Source organism: Triticum aestivum, chromosome 4B (assembly GCF_018294505.1).
Source record: "Triticum aestivum cultivar Chinese Spring chromosome 4B, IWGSC CS RefSeq v2.1, whole genome shotgun sequence".
NCBI lineage: Eukaryota > Viridiplantae > Streptophyta > Magnoliopsida > Poales > Poaceae > Triticum > Triticum aestivum.
In genome coordinates, this window is record NC_057804.1 from 105,411,308 (window position 1) to 105,434,111 (window position 22,804).

At 45.8% G+C, this 22,804-nt stretch overlaps 1 protein-coding gene across 1 annotated transcript; it reads left to right on the forward strand.

The window, feature by feature from the left end:
- The first annotated feature begins 5,373 nt into the window (after positions 1-5,373).
- Positions 5,374-16,200, forward strand: LOC123091303 (protein CELLULOSE SYNTHASE INTERACTIVE 3). Its single transcript, XM_044512779.1, has 7 exons — positions 5,374-5,548; positions 7,259-7,390; positions 7,622-10,676; positions 11,898-14,442; positions 14,744-15,198; positions 15,582-15,698; positions 15,788-16,200. Exons 2-7 carry the CDS (start codon positions 7,308-7,310, stop codon positions 15,944-15,946), a joined length of 6,414 nt encoding a protein of 2,137 aa, XP_044368714.1. The 5' UTR covers positions 5,374-5,548; positions 7,259-7,307; the 3' UTR covers positions 15,947-16,200.
- The last annotated feature ends 6,604 nt before the right edge of the window (positions 16,201-22,804 follow it).

The following is a 22,804-nucleotide window of genomic DNA, read 5'->3' on the forward strand; positions in this document are numbered from 1 at the left end:
CCACATATCTTCAATATTAATCAAGCAAGAAGTAGGGTTTTACCTCCATCGAGAGGGCCCAAACCTGGGTAAACATTGTGTCCCTTGCTTCCTGTTACCATCAGCCTAAGATGCACAGATCGGGACCCCCTACCCGAGATCCGCCGGTTTTGACACCGACAGTGGGGCAGGAGTCTGAACACGGTCAAACGAAAAGTGGGGAAGACCAGTCGACTGACCTGGAGCTGCGACGTCCTGGCAATAGAACCAGGTCGACTGCCAGCCTCTAACAGATTCAGGGAGAGTCATGGCGGGAAAGGCACTCGTATTCCTCTTTTGGATACCTAAACCCCCACACATCTGGATGACGTGGGTTTTCGAGTCACTCGACTTCGCCTTTTTTACCGACTGGGAACGAATGGTGAAGATATGTTTGAAAAGACCCCAGTGCGATCGACACCCTAAGAAGTTCTCGCACGTCGATACAAACACAACTAAATACGTGATGGTGTTGGGAGAAAAATGGTGGAGCTGAGCGCCAAAGAAGTTCAAAAATCCCCAGAAGAAAGGATGCGGAGGGAGCAAGAAACCCCGGTCGACGTGAGTGGCGAGCAGAACACACTCACCCGGTCGAGGTTGCGGTTCCGTCTCCCCCTTCGGCAGCCTCGCCGCTCCCTTGGTGATCAATCCGGACTCCTCCAGTTCGGCTAGGTCCTCCTGCCAGACCAAAGACCGGATCCAATCGCCCTGGATCCAGCCCGGCGGCAGCCCCGCGCGCGACGATGACCCGCGGTTCTGCTTCTTGCCTTTCGCCGCCCCCGTCGCCTTCTTAGCGCGCTCTAGCGCCGCCGTCTTGTCCTTCACCATGGCTGGAGAGCAGCGGCGTCGAGAGTGTAGGTGTTGGGCGCGGTGGAGAAGCAGAGGAGAAGGAAGAGGGAACATGCGTGCACAGTGCAAGCGCCTCGGCCCCGTCGCCTTATAAAGGGTCACCTCTGAGTGACTAACGCGTGGGACCAGGCAATTCCGTCAAATCCCGCAACAGTTGCGCGTAGCGTACGTGGCGAAAAAGGCAGCACGGTAATCAAGGCATCGCTACTTATTCGGACCGCCCGTTTCGGCGCCCTCCGGCCCGCGCGCTTCCCCGAAATTTCGTATCCCGCGAAATCTGGGATACACTGCAGACAATCGCGCCCAAGATCCCGCGCTCCAACACAACACTCGACGCATGAGGTCACCAGTTCAATCGATAGCTCACTGAATGGATCAAGGCGACTGAGTCGACACCGAAGTACCGATGCGGGCGTTTAGACTTGCAGAAAACACTCGTGAAGACACGAAGCTCGGAGCAGGTTCAACTTCGACCTACTTTCCACTCGCACCTTAATCCATACGGGGGCTACTGATGAGGATACAGACTTGGGGTAGGGTCATAGGCCTGACCTATACGCCCTACCCAAGGTCACTACCCTGGAAGATAAAAGGACCAAGAGACAACAGGAGAGCGTCGGTTGTACACGTCGAGTGCAATCCAGTCGACGGCCACATCACTCGGAAGTCCTCCTTCCTACCGTCACTCGACCATATGGAGAGTCACTCGAACTACTGAAGACCGGGAGTCGCTCAACACTGTAATGGTCAGGGGTTCACTCCATAGTCTTTAAGATCATTAATAGCACTTAAGGCTAGTTTTACCAGTAACGCCCCTTACTTTATGTACATTAAGCCCCTTGTAATGGAGGTGGGCGGGGGTCCTGGCGCACTCTATATAAGCCACCCCCTCCTATGGGACAAGGGTTTGCACCCCCTGTAATATCACACACATAATCCAATCGACCGCCTCCGGGCACCGAGACGTAGGGCTGTCACTTCCACTGTGAAGGGCCTGAACTCGTAAATCCCGTGTGCACACCTTCACCATAGCTGAGATCTTGCCTCTCCGTATCTACCCCCCTTTCTACTGTCAGTCTTAGGACCACGACAGTGGGAGGCCGACCCGAGCTCGCCCCCTATCCGCATCGAGACTTGGCACGAGGGAAATTTCCGCGCGGCCGTTCCCACTTCCCACCCCCTTCGCCGCCATTGTCTGGCCTCCGCCCGCTCCGGTCCATTTTCCCCGGCCATTCTTCGCCGCCATGGAAGCCTCTCAGCCATCCCCCCGTTACCGTGGATGTCGCGCACGTGCAATCCCTTCGGCAGATCTCATCACCGCCCATGTCGGCCCCACCGTCGCTCAAGGCACCACCGCGCCCGCCCGCAAGCGGCAGAACAACATGGTCATGTAGGGCGGAAATCCGGCTGGCCCCGCCGGGAAGGCACGCGCAACCGGCGCGGCCGCCGCCGGAGAAGATGGGCAAGGTTTCGGGCATGAAGCGCAAGAAGGTTCCTACGAAAAGGCCGGCGCCTTCATCCTCTCCCTCCGCCCGACAAGAGGTACCCCGATGATGCCATTCAACGGCGCTGCTTCCACCGCAAAGCGAGGTGTTCGATGAAATGGCCGGAAGGTATGCTTCTTCGATTCCTTCTACTTGCTTCGCTTTTCGCCATTGTGGTAGCTCATGACTTGATGTCACTCACTGTAGCGGTGGTTCGAACGATGCCACTGCCGATTTCGTCAACTTGTTGGACACCAACACCGCTGACATCGATCAAGCCCCGTTCGCTGATTTTGATTACAATGAAATGGAGGGTGGCGTGGATGATCACGGTGGTGAAGATGAAGTGGAGGAGATAGACGATGGGGTGTATGAGCAAGTGCAAGCAAAAAAGGTGCGAGATTGAAGAACTACACGATGTTGGAAGACAAAATCTTGATCAAGGCTTGGAGTGCGGTGTCTCTTGATACTTGCACCGGTACATCTCAAACCGCCAAGAGGTATTGGCAAAGGATTGAAGATCAATACTTCTGCATGATCGGAAAATATCCCAATAGGAATCCATGCACCTTTCGGTCACTCCAAGGTCGTTGGGACGTGATCAAACTGATTTGTAACCGTTGGGCTGCTTGCTTGGAACAAGTTCGCAATGCACCTCCAAGTGGAACCATGGAGTCTGACTATGTGAGTTTGTTTTCACGTCCCAAGTTGTACAAATCATTTGTACAATTCGAAGTGATTGCATCATTTGACATTGTTTTAATTGTGCAGGAGAAAATTTCCCAACAAAGATACAAAGACATGGAAGCTTCCAAAGGCATTTTTTAAATAGAGCATTGTTGGGAATTGCTAAAAGGGTGTGACAAGTGGAAGTTGATTGACAAAGAATCTCCACCGAAGAGAGGTTCACTTATGAACATGGACAAAGGCGAAGATGATGATGGCCCATGAAACTTGAACAAGCCCGATGGAGACAAGAAGACAAGGGAGAAGATTAAGAGGGAACACGATGCATCGAGCTTGCGGGACAAGATAGATACCATGGAGCAATCAAATGAGTTGTTGTTGGCGAAGACATTGGAGACAAAGAAAGAGTTGGCCGAGAAGAAGGCACGAGAGAAGTAATAGAAGTGGCAATTGCTCAAGGACGAGGGGTTGCGCAAGGCGGCCATTGAGGAGAGAAGAGCCTATGCCACCGAGACCAAAGCCATGGCTAAGCTTCTTCCGAAGAGAACATGATTATGACATTGAACCGCGATGACATGAACGACATCACCAAAGAATGGCATGATATGGCAAGGAAAGACATCTTGAAGAGGAGGATGCTAGCGGCGGCCGGTGGGTGTTTTAGTGCCAGTGATGTTTTCCCATCAGGAGTTGGAACCAGTGCCGCTGATGCATTCAGTGCGCCCGACGATGCTTTCGGTGCCGTAGTTGGAGCAAGTGCCGGTGATGGATTTGGGGGCGGTGATGGCATTGATGGTGGTGGTGCAGAGTGAAGATCATGACGACGGGTGAAAAACGACCAAGATGATGATGGACGTGGTCATCGCTTTTGCATGAAGTCTTTTTGCGTTTGTTGTACAAAACTATGCTTTTATTTGCGCGCGAACTATGTTTTACTCTTTGAATTTGAACTCAATCGTCGGAATCGCTGTCAAATTCGCTAATCGGGGATTTTTGGTTTGCGAGCTGACGCGGGCTGCGGCCGAGCAGACCCCGCGTAGCCGATCCGCAAAACAGTAAATGTGCCGACGCGGGGTCTGCTCGGCCGCATCCAGCGTCGTCCCGCAAAATAGTTTTTCAGCGAATTGTAAACAAGTTTTGCGGGTCGACATTATACGGGGTCTGCTAGAGATGCTCTAACATAGACTAGTATTTTTTTTGAACTCTCCAACCCCTTATTTATTCAGAAGAAACCAACAAAGAGTCTTTTACCATAAGGGGAAGTAAGGCACTAGGGGCCTCATTGAACCAGGTGCTAGGGGGAGAGAACCTAGCTAATCTTGCTACCTCGTGGGCAACAGAATTTGCTTCACGATGGCAATGCTCAAACTGAGCTATGACAAGATCACGAGACATGTGGTAGCAATCATCTATAATAGCAGCGGCCGGTCCCGCAAATAAACCACCCTCTTGCATTGCCTGTATCACATCGATATTATCCGAGTTTATCACCAGTCTTGAGCAGCCGTAGCTTTGTGCCAAATTAAGACCGAACCGAAGTGCGAGGGCTTCGGCCATTAGGGCATCCATGCATTCACATGCAACATTGTTTCCTGCCGCCAAGAACTTCCTCGAGCTGTCCCGAAGAACCGCCCCAACTGTACAGTCAGGATCGAAGGCTGCATCCACATTAAGCTTAATCATACCTGTAGGTGGTCGCACCCATGGGTTCCTCTGAAGTTTCGCCTTGGGTTGGGTAGCAACGAAATTTTTTGCAGCAAGGCCTCTCACTGATGTAACAATTTCAGACACTGTCTTTATTTGCTCCTTATGGACTAGTTTTCTACGTTCCCACCATAAGTACCATGAGGCAATTGCCACAATCAGGTGAGACTTTTCCTGACCCACCACAAGTAACATAGACTAGTAACATGTGCATGTTACTGGTGTAAGTTACTCTTCACTATGGGTAGTCTAAGAAATTCCTCGTGAAAGTGCATTAAAATTTAGGGGAAGTTGCGTGATGCTGTCTTTTCTCAGTTTCTGAAAACATCTTCCCAAAATCATTTTTTCTTTTTTCACTAAAATTTGCACGTTTATGAAAATTGTTGGAGAAATTTCCCTGACCCAATTTCGCGTAAACAGTGGTTATTTTACTGACGCGGTTGAAGGTGCTCTAAATGCTTCCACCACCACCCCGCAAAAAAAAAAATGCTTCCACCACCGCTGCGTAGTACGACAGCGATCTGCCCGTTACTAAAAGAGGAACGCAGTTAATTTCCACTTGACAGCCGTCCATGTCTACTACCGCAATAACACGACAAATGACAGGAGTGATCCGCAAAAGACCCACCCCTCTCCCTCCCCACTTCCCCTGTTCCAAAAGCTTTCGCATCTCTCTCTCTCTCTCCACCTCTCCACAGTTCACACCCACACTGCGCGGCACAGTGGGCGAGTGGGCGCGAGACCAGGCGTCGCCTCCTTCTCTCCTCCGCCCCGCTCTCGCCGCCGGACGTCCTCGCCTGCCTCCGGTGAGCCCCCCTCTCCCGCTCTCGTTCGTCGATCTCTCTGGCCAGGCGCGCCCTGCAGGGGGCTGCCCGCGGCGGCGCCCAATTCCGAGCGATTCGCGCTGGTTCTAGGCGGTATCGTGCTGCGTTTCGTTGAAGCCTGACGGTCGAGATCTCGTCTGCGATGGCCCCGTCGGCAAGGTGGAGGAGGTGGGCGGCGGGATTTTGGGTGGTTCGCGTGATCGGGGTGGGGGGGGTCCGCCGTCGCTTGCCGCTCCGCAGTGATCTGGGGAAGGCCGTAGTTAGGTGCGCACGGAGGGGAGTATTCTCGAGGAATTCTTTCGGAACCCGCTCTTCTGTTTCTCTGTTCATCCGCCTTTTGTTATTAATTAGTGTCATGTTTTGAAGGCCGTGGTCTCATCTTACGGTATTGTAGAAACGGCGTGCTTTTCATTGGGTCATGATCTGTGTAATATACAGCCACAATGCTCGGTCGAGGCGGCCACGCTCTACTGAGTTTTCAGGAGTAATTCAACTCCCCACCACGTGGAATGATACAATTTTGCACTCACGGTTGTCTTAAACTCGTTTAGTGCTAGTATGGTCGTCCCTATCCCCGTGCATTGGCAGCTCTGGTCTGCAGCTGTTTTTTTGCATTTGCAACACCTCTGCTGCTGGGGGCCGTCCTTTCCCAAACTTGGTGAATTGGGGAAGACACCTTTTTCGTGAAGCTAGACACAGTTGCTAGGGTTGTTTGGAGCTAATTGCTATATGCATTTGGACTTTGGAAGTGCGTGCCACACGCGGTAGGTGTCATTGCAGCTGAGGCGTGCAAGGAATCTCGCCACTGAAGTATACTTGCGTGGAATTTGGGGATAGGATGATAGATCACGCGCAATAATTTCGATTTTTCATCTTTGGCAGTTAAATAGGTGGAAAGTACCATTTTTTTGGGATCTGAATTTCCCCATGTCTTGGAGGTAGGGACGGGGCTTGCACTGGTACTTGCGGTTGTGGTTTTGATGTTCCATTGATTTTTCTTTTGAACTGGATGTTCCATTGAATTGGATCCATGAAATGGTGACCATAATGGAATTCTTTTTATCAGCTACAGTTGAATATTTTTTTCCTCGAACGCGCATCGAAATATGCATCACTCCTCTGTTGGTCTTTTCCTGTTGGAGCAACTGCAGTCAGTTTTGTATGATCTGTTGCAATAAGTTCAAAATTGATACCTATTCAGATCTAAGACCACTTTTGCTGTCATATCGTTTGAAACCTGACGCTGGTTTAATCATCCTTTTGTTACCTATCTATTACCTGGAACAGAGACTTTGGTTTCTGATCTTGCATTTGACATTTTTTTGGTGAGAATGCGAATCCAGTATAAAATTTAGAATGAAATATGAGTTAAAATTCCAATAGCTTAGGTTACTCTCTATCACTACGTTCACAACATTTCATTTATATGTTGAACTAATAGGTGATGGGTATATTCTTAGTTTTTTTGCTGTTAGAACTGGATCTGCTGACCATGGCTATCAGGCTGTACATCTTCTAATATTGCACTCTTAAATTAACATGATTATGTTATTATCTTGGTATCCACATGATATATCATATAAGTGGTTATCTTTCCACCCTTTTGGTATAATGTAAGTTAATTTGAAATATTGATGACACAAGCTGGCAATATTACTTTGTTATGTTGAATACTTTCAGTTTGTCTTGTAGGAGGACATATAAAACAATTAAGGTTGTAAACGTCGGTAGCTGTTCAATCATGCCGATATCCAGCTCATCGGAACCTCGAGACTCTCGAGACCCTACTTCACCTGCACCATCCACTTCATCTTCTAGATCAAGGTATAAAAGATCTCAATTTTCACTGTTAAAAAAAGATCTCAATTTTCTGACTGTTCTTTTATTATGTTTATTACACTGGAAGTTTTCATGGAATCAATTGCTTTGCGAAATTAGCTTAGCTTTCTTTGGGTTGCTATATCCTCGTCTAGCGACCCTTCATTTCATTTTAAGCCTTTAGTCCTCTCTTTATTATTCATAATTTTTAATTATTATTGCTTATTCTCTATATAGGGAAGCATGTAATCTTGGAGAAGTTGATGATCCTGGAAGTGCAATGTCCACTGTTGCTCGATTGCTGGAGCAGCTACATGGTAGCGTGACATCACTACCAGAGAAGGAAGTGGCAATCAAACGATTACTTGAACTTGCCAAGGCGAAAAAGGAAGCAAGGATTTTGATAGGTAGCCATTCTCAGGCCATGCCATTATTTATATCTATCCTTAGAAGCGGGACATCTTCAGCCAAAGTAAATGCTGCGGCCCTGCTTAGTGCACTCTGCAAGGAAGAGGACCTGCGTGTCAAGGTTCTCTTAGGAGGTTGCATACCACCCTTGCTCTCTCTCTTGAAGTCTGAATCTGCTGAAGCAAAGAAGGCTGCCGCTGAGGCTATTTTTGAAGTGTCTTCAGGGGGTCTTTCGGATGATCACATAGGCATGAAAATATTTGTGACAGAAGGCGTTGTGCCGACTCTTTGGGATTTGCTCAATCCTAAGTCACGCCAAGATAGAATAGTTGAGGGCTTTGTGACTGGGGCTTTAAGAAATCTCTGTGGAGATAAAGATGGTTATTGGAAGGCCACACTTGAAGCGGGTGGAGTAGAAATTATTACTGGCCTTCTTTCATCCAAGAATACTGCTTCACAGTCAAATGCTGCCTCCCTCTTGGCACGGTTGATCTCTGCTTTCAGTGATAGCATTCCCAAAATCATAGCTGCTGGGGCTGTTAAGGCCCTTCTTCAGCTTCTGAATCGAGATGATGACATTGCTGTTCGTGAAAGTGCAGCTGATGCTTTGGAGGCCTTATCTTCCAAGTCTACTATTGCAAAGAAAGCTGTGGTCGATGCAGGTGGTCTCCCTGTTTTGATTGGAGCTGTTGTAGCGCCCTCAAAAGAGTGCATGCGAGGGGTTACCTGCCATTCTCTACAAAGCCATGCTGTTTGTGCTTTATCAAATATTTGCGGTGGAACCACTTCATTGTTGCTTTACCTGGGAGAGCTTTGCCAATCACCCCGGTCAGCTGTGTCCCTTGCTGACATTCTTGGAGCACTTGCATATACATTGATGGTGTATGATGGCACTGATGGTAAATTCTTTGATCCTGTTGAGATAGAAAGCATTTTGGTTGTGCTCCTAAAATCCCATGACAGTAAGCTTCTGCTTGATCGTATTCTTGAAGCTTTAGCAAGTCTATATGCAAATGCATGTTTCTCTGGCAGACTTGATCACTCAAATGCAAAGAAGGTTCTTGTTGGGCTGGTCACTATGGCTTCCGACGATGTTCAAGACCATCTTGTTCATGCCTTAACTAGCTTGTGCTGCGATGGTTTTGGATTGTGGGACGCTCTTGGAAAGAGAGAAGGAGTTCAGTTGCTAATATCATTACTTGGACTTTCCAGTGAGCAGCATCAGGAATATGCAGTTTCTTTGTTGGCTATCTTGAGTGATGAAGTAGATGACAGTAAGTGGGCAATAACAGCTGCTGGAGGTATCCCTCCACTTGTCCAACTACTGGAAACAGGATCTCAAAGGGCAAAGGAGGATGCAGCTCATATCATATGCAACTTGTGCTGTCACAGTGACGATATCAGGGCATGTGTTGAGAGTGCCGGTGCTGTTCTGGCGCTGCTTTGGCTTCTAAAGAGTGACAGTCCTCGTGGACAAGAGGCGTCAGTCAAAGCACTCAAGGTGCTTATACGGTCTGCTGATTCTGCCACAATCAATCAGCTGTTAGCACTGCTGCTCAGTGACTCAGTGAGCTCAAAGGCACATGCCATTACAGTTCTCGGGCATGTCCTTGTGCTGGCTCCTCAAAGAGATCTAATCCAGAATGGAGCTCCTGCTAATAAAGGGCTTAGATCTCTTGTTCTTGTTCTTGACTCGTCAAATGAAGAATCTCAGGAATGTGCTGCAACTGTGTTGGCTGATATTTTCAGTATGCGTCAGGATATTTGCGACATCTTAGCAACCGATGAAATTGTTCAGCCATGCATGAAGCTTTTGACAAGTGGAAATCAAGTTATTGCAACACAATCTGCTCGAGCTTTAGGAGCACTCTCGCGCTCGGCTAATACCATGTCGAAGAACAAGATGTCATGTATAGCTGAAGGTGACGTGCAACCTCTCATAGAGATGGCCAAGACATCATCCATTGATGCGGCTGAAGCGGCAATTGCTGCATTGGCAAATCTCTTATCAGATTCCCAGATTGCTAAGGAAGCGCTAGATGATAATATTGTCCAAGCTTTGACTAGAGTCCTAAAGGAGGGGAGTTTAGATGGCAAAATTAGTGCTTCACGGTCATTTTATCACTTGCTCAACCAATTCCCCCTCTGTGAAGTTTTTCCAGATTACTCACTCTGCTGCTTTATAATTCATGCACTGCTGGTGTGTTTATCTGGTATCAGTTTGGAAAATGTTACTAGCTTGGATCCCCTGGATGTGCTTGCATTGATGGTGATGACCAAGGAGGGTGCTCATTTTAGCCCCCCTCTGCGGACTGCCTTTCTGGAAGCCCCAGAAAGTTTAGAACCTCTGGTCCGCTGTATCAGTGTTGGGCTTCCCCCTATTCAAGACAAATCCATTCAAATTCTCGCAAGGCTATGTCAGGACCAATCTTCTCTGCTTAGTGAGCACATAAACAGAAGTCAAGGCTGCATTGATTCTCTTGTCAGTAGAGTTATGGAATCGACAAACATGGAAATAAGAATCTCCAGTGCAATCACCCTCATATTTGCATTGAAGGACAACAGAGAAGATTCAATTGAAGTTCTTGAAGCATCAGGACATTTGAAGAGTCTAATATCTGCACTCATTGATATGTTGAAGCAACATTCCACTTCAACATCCCTAGACATTGAAGTCTGGAAACCTTACACAGAGAAGAGTTTGTTCAATTGTGAGCAGGATGTTTTGGATGTGCCTGAATCGGGGAAGGTTCTGGAAGAAACTGTTGCACGTTTGCTCTCACTAATTTGTTCTTCTCATCCCAGGAGTAAACCTACTGTTATGGATCTTGGTGGTGTTGACATTGTTTCTGATAAACTTGCTAGCCACTCTGCTAGCCGACAGGTGCATGTTTCACTTTTTAATCTCTATTTTCCATTGTGCTGCTATTACATTTTTCTTATCTCTTCAGCTGCAATCACTTGGATGATAAATTTAAGCTTTTACTTAGCTGAAATGCTATGCTTGTTTGAGTTGAGGGATACATCAACATAAATGCTATCTTTGTGGACCAAGCACTTCTTGGTTCTGCATCGATTACTTTAACCTGGCTCCTTTATGAGTTAGCCTGCTCTTTTTGGGTCCAAGATTTTAGGAGTCCCTAAAATACCTCATTGTTGCCAATTTTAGGAGTCTAAAGTTCTTGAATGATCCCCAAGCTACATCATAATTAGATCTAGTTGGATACGATCATCTATTGAGTTTTTTTTGAAATTAAGGCAGATTCACTTCATATCATCTATTCATCTTAGTTAATTTCTAATTGTTCAGTACCAATTTTGTTGTCGAGCTAACGAGCTGAGACGAAGTGCAATCGTGTTTCACTAAAATTGACTCATTTTATTTTGGAGCCAAATTTGAGCATAATGAGTGCTTTTGAACCTATCCATTAGGCAAATATTGTTTTTCCGAACCGAGGAGCAAACCCCATTCGGCAGATTAACGAGCTTTTCCCTCAACTCTAATTAAGTCCCTGGTTCCCAAACCAAGTCTGTTGCGGCAATTTGTTCGTAAGGGTGGGTCTTGCTGTTTAAACCTTATACATGCTACTACAGGATGAGCTTGTCGATCAGTATATACTTGCATCAGCAAAATATATTCATCAGCACATATGAAGTTACTGCTTACACAAAAAATAAATTCATCACCCTAACCTAAAAAATAAAAATAAATTCATCACCAATGCTTGCAATACCTGGGATAAATAGAAGTCCAGTGATACATCCTGCAGATAAACTGTAGTTACTTTGCAAGATATTGATACTTTAGTCAGTCTATATGTTCCTTTTTTGACCTTTACATTCCGATAGACTCCAGATTGGAACCATTTGTTTTGGGTACTAGAGTTAGAATGAGATACAGCTGTGCACGAATTACGTTGTACATTATTAGTACCTAATTATCCAACCGGAGTTGAGAACAAGCAAAAAAGTATCATGGTCCTAATATATTTAACATGTGGTCAACTGGCTAATACTTGTTTTCTTAGTTCCATTACCTGTCCATATTTTACCGTTTCTTTTCCCATGCAAAATTCGAAGCTCTAAATAACGCTTCATGTTACAGGAACACGATGAAGATTCAGGGAGTGTATGGAGTTGCGCCCTTCTATTGGCTACTTTATTTCAGGATTCAGTGGTAGTTCAATCTTCAGCAATAGTGCGAATTATACCTTCTTTAGCTTCATTACTAAGATCTGATGAGATTATTGACAAGTACTTTGCTGCTCAATCACTGGCTAGCCTGGTTTGCACTGGAAGCAGAAGTATACAGCTCGCTATAGCAAATTCTGGTGCAGTTGTGGGTGCTATAGCCATGATTGGACTGATAGAATCTGATATGCCAAACCTTGTTACAATGGCCGAAGAATTCAAGTTGGCAGAGAATCCAAGTCAAATAATATTGAGAAGTCTTTTTGATCTTGAGGATGTTCGTACTGGTGCTACTGCTCGAAGGTCCATTCCCTTGCTAGTGGATATGCTTAAACCCATGGCAGACAAACCAGGAGCACCTCTGGTTGCGTTGCACCTATTGACTCAGCTAGCAGAAGGTAGCGAAACAAATAAAGTTGCTATGGCGGAGGCTGGAGCTCTAGATGCTTTAACCATGTATTTATCTTTAAGCCCACAAGACTCGACTGAAACTGCCATTATCAATCTCTTAGGGATCTTATACAAAAATCCTGATCTGCTTTACTATGAATCCTCACTTAGCACTTTGAATCAACTTGTAGCTGTCTTACGGTTGGGCTCAAGAAATTCTAGGCTTAGTGCAGCAAGGACATTGCAGAACTTATTTGATTCAGAGAGTATAAGAGATACAGAAGTGGCTAGGCAAGCTATACAACCATTACTTGACATGCTTGAGTCAGGAACTGAAATAGAACAGCAAGCCACACTTGGTGCTCTGATCAAACTTTCTGCTGGCAATATCTCAAAGGCTTCAGCTATGTTTGATGTAGAAGGCAACACACTTGAAAGCCTGTATAAAATTTTATCCTTCAGTTCCTCCTTAGAGCTTAAGAAAGATGCTGCTCAGCTCTGCTATGTTTTATTTGAGAACTCTGACATAAGGGCATCACCAATTGCCACAGAATGTCTTCGCCCCCTGATATCATTGATGTCATCAGGCTCTAGTTTGGTTGTTGAACCAGCTGTCTGTGCTCTGAGCAGACTACTGGATGAAGAGCACAATGCAGAGATTGCTGCGACTAATGAAGTTGTTGATCTTCTTGTTAGTTTTGTTCCTGGGACAAACTACCAATTGTCAGAGGCGTCTATTGCTGCTCTTATAAAGTTAGGCAAGGATCGTCCAAACTGCAAACTTGACATGGTTAAAGCTGGTATCCTAGAGCATGCGCTTGATATGATTCTGGATGTTCCTGTTTCTGTTAGCTCATCCATTGCTGAGTTACTTCGCATCTTAACAAACAACAGTGGCATTGCTAAAAGTTCCGCTGCTGCAAAAATGGTGGAGCCACTTTTCTTGCTATTACGTCGCCCTGACGTTACCATGTGGGACCAGCACAGCGCATTGCAAGCACTTGTGAATATTCTGGAGAAACCTCAGAGTCTAGCAGCGTTGAAGTCAACTCCTAGTCAAATTATTGAGCCGTTAATATCATTTCTTGAATCTCCCTCTCAAGCAATCCAACAACTTGGCACTGAGGTGCTATCACATCTTCTGGAACAGGAACATTTTCAACAAGATATCACTACAAAAAATGCAGTTGTCCCTCTGGTGCAGCTTGCTGGTATTGGTATCTTGAGCTTACAGCAAACTGCAGTTAAAGCACTTGAAAACATATCTCAGAGTTGGCCCAAGGCTGTAGCAGATGCAGGTGGAATATTTGAACTTTCAAAGGTAATTGTCCAGGATGACCCTCAGCCAAGTCAAGCATTATGGGAGTCCGCAGCACTTGTATTATGTAATGTTTTGCGTTATAGCTCTGATAACTATGTTAAAGTCTCACTGGCTGTGCTTGTAAGATTACTGAACTCCACTATGGAGAGTACTGTCACAATAGCTCTCGGTGCTCTTCTTGTGCAAGAGAAAAGCAATTCACGGTGTGCTGTAGCCATGGCTGAGGCTGGGGCTGTACGTGCACTGTTGGAGCTCCTTAAGAGCCATCGTTGTGAGGAATCTGCAGCAAGATTGCTTGAAGCACTGATAAACAATTCAAGGGTCCGAGAAACAAAAGTTGCCAAACACTCCATTGCTCCTCTCTCACAGTACCTGTTAGATCCTCAATCAAAGAATCAGGCAGCAAAGTTTTTGGTGACTCTTGCACTAGGTGACATTTTCCAGCATGAAGCCCTTGCAAGAGCAAGTGACTCTGTATCTGCCTGTCGTGCTCTTGTAAGCCTACTTGAGGACCAGCCCACGGATGATATGACAATGGTTGCTATTTGTGCACTCCAGAGCTTAGTGATGCACAGCAGGACAAACAGGCGTGCTGTTGCGGAGGCTGGAGGCATTTTGGTTGTACAGGAGTTGCTTCTGTCTCCAAATGTAGATATTGCAGGACAGGCTGCTCTGCTAATCAAGCATCTTTTTTCAAATCATACACTTCAAGAATATGTATCTAACGAGCTCATCCGTTCTCTCACTGGTTAGTCACTGCTCCTTCTGCCGGAATCATTTTTTTTTTCATTTGCCTGCTTTTCATGTTCATTTGTAATTGCTGTACCCTTCTGCTTTGAAAATAAAACATCTTTTCTGTCATCCTTTTTGTCCTTGATGGGCTCTATCTCAGTTAAAACTGATTTGTGCCCGACAATTGCAAAGCTATCAATCATTATCTGACCCTTCCAAGTGATTGATCAGATGTGTTATGCATTAAATAATGAAGTTGCAATTACTAAATATCCCTTCACAATTATGTTTGTAATCTAACCTGCAATTTCTTGCAGCTGCCTTAGAAAGAGAGCTGCTCTCTACATCATCTATCAATGAAGTTATTTTGAGGACCATATATGTGATATTCAGCAACTTCAGAAAGGTCCGATTTTCTGAGGCAGCAACATTGTGCATACCCCATCTGGTTTGTGCCCTGAAGGATGGAAACGAGGCTGCCCAAGAGAGTGTGCTAGACACCCTTTGCTTGCTCAAAGAATCTTGGCCCCAGATGAATGAAGACATTGCTAAGGCCCAGTCTCTTATTTCAGCTGAGGCCATACCTGTACTACAGATGCTTATGAAGACCTGTCCTCCCAGTTTTCATGACAGAGCTGATAGCTTACTGCATTGCCTGCCTGGTTGCTTGACCGTGACCATCTTACGTGGGAATAATTTAAAACAGACAATGGGGAGTACAAATGCATTTTGTTGCCTGCAAATAGGAAATGGTCCTCCAAGGCAAACCAAGGTAAGTTCTTCCATGATGTACGTTAATTTCATTCTATGATGCACATGTTGCTCTGCACCCAGTAATTCTGTGAAATGATCATTGCAAGATTGAGAACAAGGTCTCGGAATTGGATATCAATAAATTAAAGTGGATATCACTGTATATTTGTTAGATATACATACTTACTTTCTACTCCCTCCGTTCCCAAATATTTGTCTTTCTAGGCATTTCAAATGGACACAACATACGGATGCATGTAGACATATTTTAGAGTGTAGATTCACTCATTTTGCTCCGTGTGTAGTCACTTGTTAAAATCTCTAGAAAGACAAATATTTAGGAACGGAGGGAGTAGTTGATATGTTTTTATAGCTGGTTGTTGATATTTGCATTGATTGCAGCTGGTTAACCAGAGCATCTGCCCGGTATGGAACGAGGGATTCACTTGGTTATTCGACATCCCCCCAAAAGGGCAGAAGTTGTACATCTTGTGCAAAAGCAAAAATACATTTGGAAAGGTATGGTGTAGCAGCTTCTTAATTTGTATTCCTTTTTGTTGGTTCTTGTCTCTAGTCTCCTATATCTGAACTCAAACCCTTTGCTTCAGTCAACCCTCGGAAGAGTAACCATCCAGATCGACAAAGTGGTCACCGAGGGAGTTTACAGTGGGTTCTTCAGCCTCAGCCATGACGGCGGTAAGGATGGCTCAAGAACACTAGAGATAGAGATTGTATGGTCAAATAGACCGGCCAACGACAATGTGTAGCATGGCTAATTTCACATGGTGCCAATATTATTGTCCGATCGCTTAGATGTAAATCACCCCCATAAACATCCACATTCATTGCACTGTAGAAAATTACATGGTTTACAGACATCTGCCTCACGATTATTTCGAGGTCTTTCGGTTTGTAGCCCCTGTAGCTGTAAACGTATTTTGGACCGGCTATTTTGTTTGTACAGGTTTATTTCCTGTAATTATAATTTAGAGTAGCTTGGTGTGGGTTTGAAGAAACACAATTTCGAGTGTGCCGTCTCCTTGTGCATGTGTGCTTTTTTGTTGTATCTTGTAGTCTTTTATCTGCTGTATCATTTTTCCGATCAACATGGGCTCACACCGGTTCCATTTCATGGAAACGAAACCCAAAAATACAGTAGTTCAGCTGTTCAGAAAGTAAAAACAACATCTCTCAACTCTCTTACCTCATCCTACCATCTAGTTCAGGTAGCAAAGCATAAACGGCAATAGCCCAAGATGACCTCAACCAACCCCACAGACGCAAAACACATAACAACAGACCACATGAACAGAAAGCGGCAAGAGCATGATGACATGGATGCTATCATTCATCTCAGGTGCTTCATCAGGAACTCCAAACATTGTGATGCCATCATGAGCAGCACATCCAGCATCACCCCAAGTTAGTAGCTGAACCTGAGCTTTGTAGCAGTTGTAACAGCCCAAGATTGATGGTGTTTTTTTAATTAGCATAATTATTTGTTGCATTAGCATGCCATCATGTCTACTTTACATTAATCTTGAAATGAGGTTGATTCAACAACCTTCAAATTTTATTAAAGGCAAATCCTAATTAAAATGCAACATTAGTAAAGTGAATAGATATTGATCTATTTTAATTGAGGGATCCACTTGATGGAATCTTTTGAAACCCTGGATATTGCCTTCCACTATATTAGGGAGCTACTAAATTTATTCCATGATTTTCATATCACTGTATCACATACCTATTGTTCAACCCCAAATAATAATTAAAATAGATTTATTATGTTAGAAAATATAAATATAAGCCCTAAATACTGATTATTTTTGTGTGGCCTTAGATTGAAAAGCGGCTAGAGCATATGGCATGGATGCTATCATTCATCCCAGGGTGCTTCGTCAGAATTTTGCGAAACCTTATAATTTTTTTAACACAACATACTGATGCCATTTAAGAGCATCTCCAATAGACGGTTCAAAATTTGGCGGTCCAAAACCGAAGATGTAAAATTTGGACCGCCAAAAAGTGCGTTTTGGAGCTCCGAAAAAAGCTCAACTCCAACAGATGGTCCAAAAGAGCAACTCCAATAGATGGTCCAAAATGAAGATGTAAATTTCTTAAAACGACAAACTACTAGTCCATTCAACATAGTTCAAACATCAAATTCAACATAATTTCATACATGAACTTCAACTACTACTTATTCAAACTACTAGATAAACTACTACTCATCGTCGGAGTTACAGAACTGCTCCTAGAACTCGTCCTTCTCCGGGTCGTCGCACCCTCCTCCTCCTCCTCCGAGAAGCCTGCCCAGTTGAAAGGATCGAGATGGACCTAGAGGGGGGGGGTGAATAGGTACAATTACAAATTTTAATTGTTACTTGGCAATTTTAGGCAATAATGCGGAATATGAAGATGAGCCTAACAATTGCACGTGAGCACAAAGTACTAAGCAAACAACACAAACACGTAAGTAGGCAGGCACAATATAATGTACGTAAGTGTAACGAGACAAGTAACCACAAGTAGAGAGTTAGGGTTAGGAATACCCGCAACTCCGGGAGACGAGGATGTATGCTGATGTTCACTTCCTTGGAGGGAAGCTAGTCACCGTTAGAGGGGTGGATGTTACCACGAAGGCACACCTACGCCACGAAGGCTCACCCTATTCCCCCTTTGAGACAACACCACGGAGGCGTTTCTCAACCACTAGTGGTAGACCTTGGGGTGGTCTCCAAACCCTCACAAACTTTTCCGAGGGTAATCACAAAGTTTGATTCCTCCCCGAATGACTCCTACCGCCTAGGAGTCTCCAACCTCCAAGAGTAACAAGAACGATGGGAAAAGCTCAAAACTTGCTCAAGTCACGAATTTCTTTGGTGCAAAGAAGGGGAAGGAGTGAATCTATCACTTGATTGGAGAACTTCTCTCAAATGCTCCTAGAACACTTGGGAATCTAGGATTTAGTGTGGATGAATGAGAGAGAGAGAGAGTGAGGAGTGTTCTTGAGAGGCTCAAAGTGAATGGTCAACCTTATCCCATGGAAGGAAGAGGTATATATATAGGTGGTGAGTAAAAGTGACCGTTTGGGGTACAGGATGGGCCGGACGTCCGGAGAACGTCGGACGTCCGGAGGCACAAATAGGTCCGGACGTCCGACAGTCATCGGACGACCGGCCGCTGTGAAAAGTGTGACCCACAATCCAGTGTACAGGATACAAACGTCCGAGCTGGGTCGGACATCCGGAGCACGGACGACCGGAGGGTCCGGACGTCCGTAAAAATGCTTCTGTTGTGAAAGTGTCGGACGTCCGGAGAGTTCCGGACATCCGTAAAAATGCTTCTGTTGTGGAACGCCGGACGTCCGGAAGTGGCCGGACGTCCGGGCAATCAAGAAGGATCGGACGTCTGTAGAACACCGGACGTCCGAAGGCAAGGTATAGAAATAGTATCTTTTGAGCAAGTTTTTCCACTAGATCCATCGATCCCCTCTTAATAGTGCGGGATCCCTATACTCAAGAACAAACCATAAATGAAGTCAACATCTTGTATCTCCATTCTTGAGTTACATGCTTTTTGTCCCTAGTCATGATCCATGCACACGGTCTTTGGAACATAATCCTGAGATATACTTGACAAACATGATTAGTCCCGAGCATATGTGTTGTCATCAACATCAAAATATGATTAAGGGCATGATTGCACTTTCAATCTCCCCCTTTTTGGTAGTTGATGACAACACATATGCATACTCATAATAGTAATCGGAAGTATTGTTGTGGAGCTCAACAACCATAATAAGAATGAGTAGCGAGCGAGCTCCCCCTCAAAGTGATACCATAGATACTACTAAAACAAAATGATGAGGGCTCCCCCTCAAAATGATGCCTCCAGTATAACCAAAACTCATACACATGATAATCAAGAGTTAAACTTCATATAGATTCATCACATGTAGATTCACCAAATCTCAGATTCAACAATCTCATAACATAGGTTGATTCACCAAATCTCAGATTCAACAAGTTCATAACATAGGTTCAGTACGAGCTAAAACACAACCATAACAATAAGTTTGATTACATAATGAGCTAGAATAACATGCATATGGAGTCTACTCCCCCTTTGGCATCAAGTATCCCAAAAAAAAACTAGGGAAAAAAACATAACAACATTAGAGATCATCCTCATCATCATCATTATGAACACCACTGCCACCAGCCTCGTCGAAGAAATCAGCACACTCAGGACCGGAGGGAAAACCAAAGTCAGAAGGGGGGTCTGCAGGAAGACGCTCATCGTCACTTACATCATACACTCCTGAGTCTCTCAAACGAGCCTTCAGAGCGTTCTTGGAAGTGACCATGCGAGTGACCACATCGTGGTGTTGGGAGCAATGGTAGGTGAACATCTTAATCATGGCTGAGTGAGCCTTCCCAAGAAAACGAGCAATGCACCCAGGCATCACTGGAAGGAGGATGGGTAGCATGAGAAGGAACACTAGCGGCGGTGCGACTAGCAGTAGCGGGCGGAGGAGGAACGTGATCAGCCGCCATGTGAGCGGGAATGACCAATCGCTCATGTACATGAGTGCGAGCAATAGGAAAGGGAGCTACATGTTCGATAAAAGCCTGAATAAAAGGTGCATGAGGAAAATCCCTCTTGTGTTGGAAGCTAGCAAGGCGGATCTCATGACATAAAAAATGTGGGACATTTATCTTCCCTTTAGGAGATGTGAAGAGGCGATGCATGAGATCGATGGGATAGATGGTGCGGATGACACACTGGCAATGCCCTTAGGCTTATGGTTGGGGTCATCCTTGTGGATTTTGAACCCAGTGTTGGGAAATCCAAGGGCAGTGACAAACTGAGCATAAGATGCTGTGAGTGCAGTGTCGGAGGTCATCCATGTGACAGTGTTATCAGGAGCAAAGTAACATGTGGCATAAAACTGATGGATGGCAGCGTGGTTAAAATCATGTTGAAAGGCGAATGGAGCAGCTAGGTTGGACGACTCAATGAGCTCAATGGCTCCCGGATATTTCTCCGGATGAGTGCGAATGTGCTCAAGATCAATGCAAACATGAAGTGACAAGCCCTTAGGGATGACAATCGTGGTGAAGATGTCGGCTTGGACATTTGTGTGAAAGCGACTATCCTGAGAATCCCTAACAATGGTAAATTGATCTACATCATGACGCACTTTAAGATATGAAGTTTTTGGCACCTCGTTGAAACGCTTAATATGACGACCAAGTGGCAGTGGAGGCTCAATGGAGATGTGGCGAGCATCACCGTGGGGTTGCACCGGAGGAGGAGGAGGGTGAAAGGTTGGACGACGAGTGCCCGGCTTGGGTGCAGCGACGCGAACGCCAATCATCGGGGACGGATCCACCTCCTCAAGCTCATCCTCAAAGTCTGACCCCTCCGAGGAGGAATCACTGGATGAGCTGGGAGGACGAGCGGCACGTTTCCGAGGGCAATCTTCCTCCTGGGAGTCGTCGGAGCCACCACGACGAGACGGACGAGCCGGCCCTCCGGCGACTTGCTTGCGAGCTGAGTGCTTGGACCGAGGCATCGTGACCTAGGGAAGAAGGAAAGCACATATCAACACCCCTCCATAGATCAGGGTGAATGCATGAAGGGGGGGGGTTGCCCTACCTTGAACGGAAGAACAAGGAGGGGACGAGCGGCGTGCTGCAGCAGGTGGCCGACGGGCTGGTCGTGGAGAGAAGCCCCGGGCTGGATGGGCTGGACGGGGAGCCGCAGATCCGCGGCGGAGAGAAGCCCCGGTGAGGGGCACGGCGGCGGGCGGCTGCGATGAGTGGTCGCACGGCAGGAGCGGCGGCGGCAGTGGGGAAACTAGCGGATATGTGGTTAGTTGAGAAACCCTACGGCGCAGTTTATATAGTGGCCAGTAAAAACGTCCGAACGTCCGGAGCCTACGGACGACCGGAGTCGAATATGCGTCCGGACGTCCGGGAGCGTACGGACGACCGGAGTCGGGACCAACAGAAAGTAGAGGATGACAGAGATGATTCTGCGGACGACCGACGGCTTCGGACGACCGGACAAATTGTAACAGAAGGGTTATTACGGAAGTCCGGAGTCTTACGGACGTCCTGAGTTTCGGCGTCTAGGACAACTACGGGAACCAGAGTGGATTTTACGGACGTCCGGAGAGGCCGGACGACCGGTCGATGGCAGTCAGAGAAGAATTTACGGATGTCCGGATGCCTACGGACGACCGGCAGTGAAGAACCACACGGACGTCCGGAACCTACGGACGTCCGACGCCAGAAGTTTTGATAGGAGGCAAAGGTGCAAGTGATGATCATGATGAGGAGAAGGCAATTTTCGTCCACAGTAAAAATTTACTTATGTAGTAACTAATACTCTACCTCACTCAATCATAGTCATATACTACAAGTGGTGGCTACTGCCACAATGTCTGAGTAGACATGACATGACACGGAAAGATTTGAACTTTGAGTGCATAGTCACTACTCCATCATGTTAAAGCACCATAGGCCTAGACCCATGGATACTTTGAGAGTGTTGGTTCTTTTTATGCATTAAGTAGGGCGAGAACATTCATGAATTGAATGTCTCCTCCTAAGTATATGCCTTCATCATGACAAGACATTAGATTCATGCATGAATGGGTACTAGATTTCACAAAATGTTGTCAAGCTCCAAGATACCAAGTTCACGCCTAAGTCGACAGAACCTTGCTTCATCTAAAGGTTTGGTGAAGATATCTGCTAGTTGAAAATCTGTGCCAATGTGGTCAATGTGAATATCACCCTTTTCAACATGATCTCTCAAGAAATGATACCTAATCAATGTGTTTGGTGCGAAGATGATCTTTGGGGTTCTCAGCAATGTTGATGGCACTTTCATTATCACACAGAAGAGGCACATTTCTATAGGTGATACCGTAATCCTTCAAAGTTTGCCTCATCCATAACAACTGAGTTGCACAACTAGCGGCAGCAATGTATTCAGCTTCCGCGGTAGAAAGAGCAATACAATTTTGTTTCTTCGAGGACCAACTCACCAAAGATCGTCCAAGAAACTGATATGCACCGGATGCGGACTTACGATCCACTTTGTCTCCAGCCCAATCCGCATCCGTGTACCCAATGAGATCAAACTTAGCATCCTTGGGGTACCAGAGGCCCAACTTTGGGGTGTGAACAAGGTATCTAAGAATATGCTTAACCGCCTTATGATGACTTTCCATAGGGAAAGCTTGAAATCTAGCACACATGCATACACTGAACATGATGTCTGGTCTAGATGCACAAAGATAAAGCAATGAACCAATCATAGAGCGGTAAGTAGATGGGTCGAAAGGAGTACCATTTGTGTCTTCAATGAGAGTAATTTTGGTTGGCATGGGTGTCTTGCATGGACTAGCATCAGACATACCAAACTTTTCTAGAATATCCTTGAGGTACTTTGCTTGAGATAAGAAAATTCCTTCTTGAAATTGTTGAATTTGAAATCCGAGAAAGAACTTCAAATCCGTATTGAGTGACATTTCAAAATTCTTGGTCATTGAAGCCGCAAACTTCTTGCACAAATGAATGTTAGGAGAACCAAAAATGATGTCA